Genomic DNA, 1,807 nt, shown 5'->3' with positions numbered 1-1,807 from the left:
AGCGCCACCGATGTTCACCCCTGCAGTGGGGCAGAGAGAGGCTGCGGTGGGCCTGGGAGCCCTCGGGGACTCCCCCCAGCCCCCTATCCCAGCCCCACTGAGCTATGGGGCCATCGTCAACACCGCTGCACCTCAAGCCCAGCTGGCTTTCTCCTGACCCGGGCTTTCTCCAGCCACGTCTGGGATAGGAGAGCAACTCCACCTTCTGTTTGAATGGGAATTTGTTTCTTCAGTATAACAACTAAAAGGACGGCTGTCAGGACGGATCCCTCCCTCCGGCAGTTCTCCTCTCCCTTTGCACAAGGGAATGGCAGGGTTGGGACGGCAAAGTGCTGGCGTGATGCTCAAGCCCATGTTATCCTGGCTCCCGGGGTGCTCTCAGGACCACGGCTCCCCACCAGCAGGAACTGGGGGGAACCTGGCCCCTCCTGCAGCCCTGGGCACGGCTACACAGGCACTGGGGGGAGCAGGGACGTACCTTTGGGGCCGAACAGCGTGGCATAGCAGGGCTTGTGGCAGAAGGGCTTTCCATCGTGCTGGGGAGAGAGGGAAGTGTTAGGATGCTGAGCGGCGACCACGATTCCCTCAGGATCGTTTCCAGCCCCACTGGTGTTCAGCGACCACCGTGGCCGTGCCTACACCCCAAAACACACCCAGCCTGGGGCAGCTCGGCCGAGGGGCATCTCCAAGCCCCGACCGGCTGCGTGCCACCGGGACCCGGTGGGGGGGCACTGTGCCCGTTAAGCATCCTGTGCGTCGTCAGGCCGTTGTTGGAAACGCAGAGCACCGAGCTTTGCCCCCCCTCGCCTTGGCCTGAGACCAGAGGCCCCGCGTGGGCACTGGTCCCAGCCCAGCTGCTATCAGCCCCACCATCACCCGGGGCAATTATCGCAGGAAGGCACAGGGCAGGCGATAACCCCCCGAGATCCCCACGGCTGATTCTCAAGGGCAGCAGGAACCAAGTCCATGGGAAAAGCAAGAGCGTTTGTGGCTGGGGCAGGGGGTTGGCGGGGCTGCCGCACACCAACCGGCACCGGAAACCCACTGGGACCCCCCCTCAGGCATGAACCCAGCCCATGGCCAGCTCGGCTCCATCCAGCATCTCAGCCCTGCTTTGTGCTCGGTGCTCCTGCCCTCCATCCCCTCCGCTGCCGGGCAAGGACGCCTTGCCCAAAGCAGGCAGGGCGGTAGCCGACCCTTCCCTCGCCTCCCCGAGCCGTGCCATGCCGAAGGAGGGTGGGAGTAGCCGGGGGAGTGAGCAGGCAATGGGCTGGCACCGGGCAGCGGCAAAATCCCGCAAGGCATAAATACCTTGTGCTCGCAGCGTTACCATGCCGGAGGGGAGGGTAAACATTTAGCTGGTCTCCCCGCGACACCTTTCCAACCCAGCCGGACACGCCAGCTTGGAAGGAGGGAGAAAAAGCAGGGAAGGGCCAAATCCTGCTGTCGGCACAGTCGATGGGGGCTTGGCTGCCATCCCCCCTGGGAGCAGAATCTGGCCTTATATGGAAAAGCAGCAAATCCCCCGGGCTTAACCCGTCCCGAAGCACAGATCCACCCGCACAGCCCCATCCTTCCCAGCAGACCCGGCCTCACTCCCCCACAGGCTGGTGACAACTGGCACAGCTGTCCCTGTGGCCACCGGCCGCTCCCCAGCTGTGCCACATGCCAAAACCGGCTAAAGAGCTGGTGACGCTCTGGCATGACAGGCGCTGCCAGGGCGTGGGGTGTCACGCAGGGGCATCACGCAAGAAAAACACAGCTGCTCCCAGACCCAAGCACCTGCCACCGCCAGCGCAGCACCCTC

General features: G+C 64.2%; 1 protein-coding gene across 1 annotated transcript in view; it reads right to left on the bottom strand.

Annotated features, from left to right (window-relative positions):
* CRIP2 (cysteine-rich protein 2) overlaps positions 1-1,807 on the bottom strand; it is a gene marked incomplete at its 5' end in the record, with an annotated part of 3,511 nt that overhangs the window by 1,070 nt on the left and 634 nt on the right. Inside the window, 2 exons of the mRNA XM_010148687.1 lie at positions 9-20; positions 479-536. Of these exons, the coding sequence (XP_010146989.1) occupies positions 9-20; positions 479-536 (70 nt within the window). The remainder of the gene's footprint in view (positions 1-8; positions 21-478; positions 537-1,807) is intronic.

Source organism: Eurypyga helias, unplaced genomic scaffold, assembly GCF_000690775.1.
Source record: "Eurypyga helias isolate BGI_N326 unplaced genomic scaffold, ASM69077v1 scaffold35703, whole genome shotgun sequence".
Classification (NCBI taxonomy): Eukaryota; Metazoa; Chordata; class Aves; order Eurypygiformes; family Eurypygidae; genus Eurypyga; species Eurypyga helias.
The sequence above is the reverse complement of the archived record's forward strand: the minus strand, read 5'-3'. Positions and strand labels throughout refer to the sequence as shown.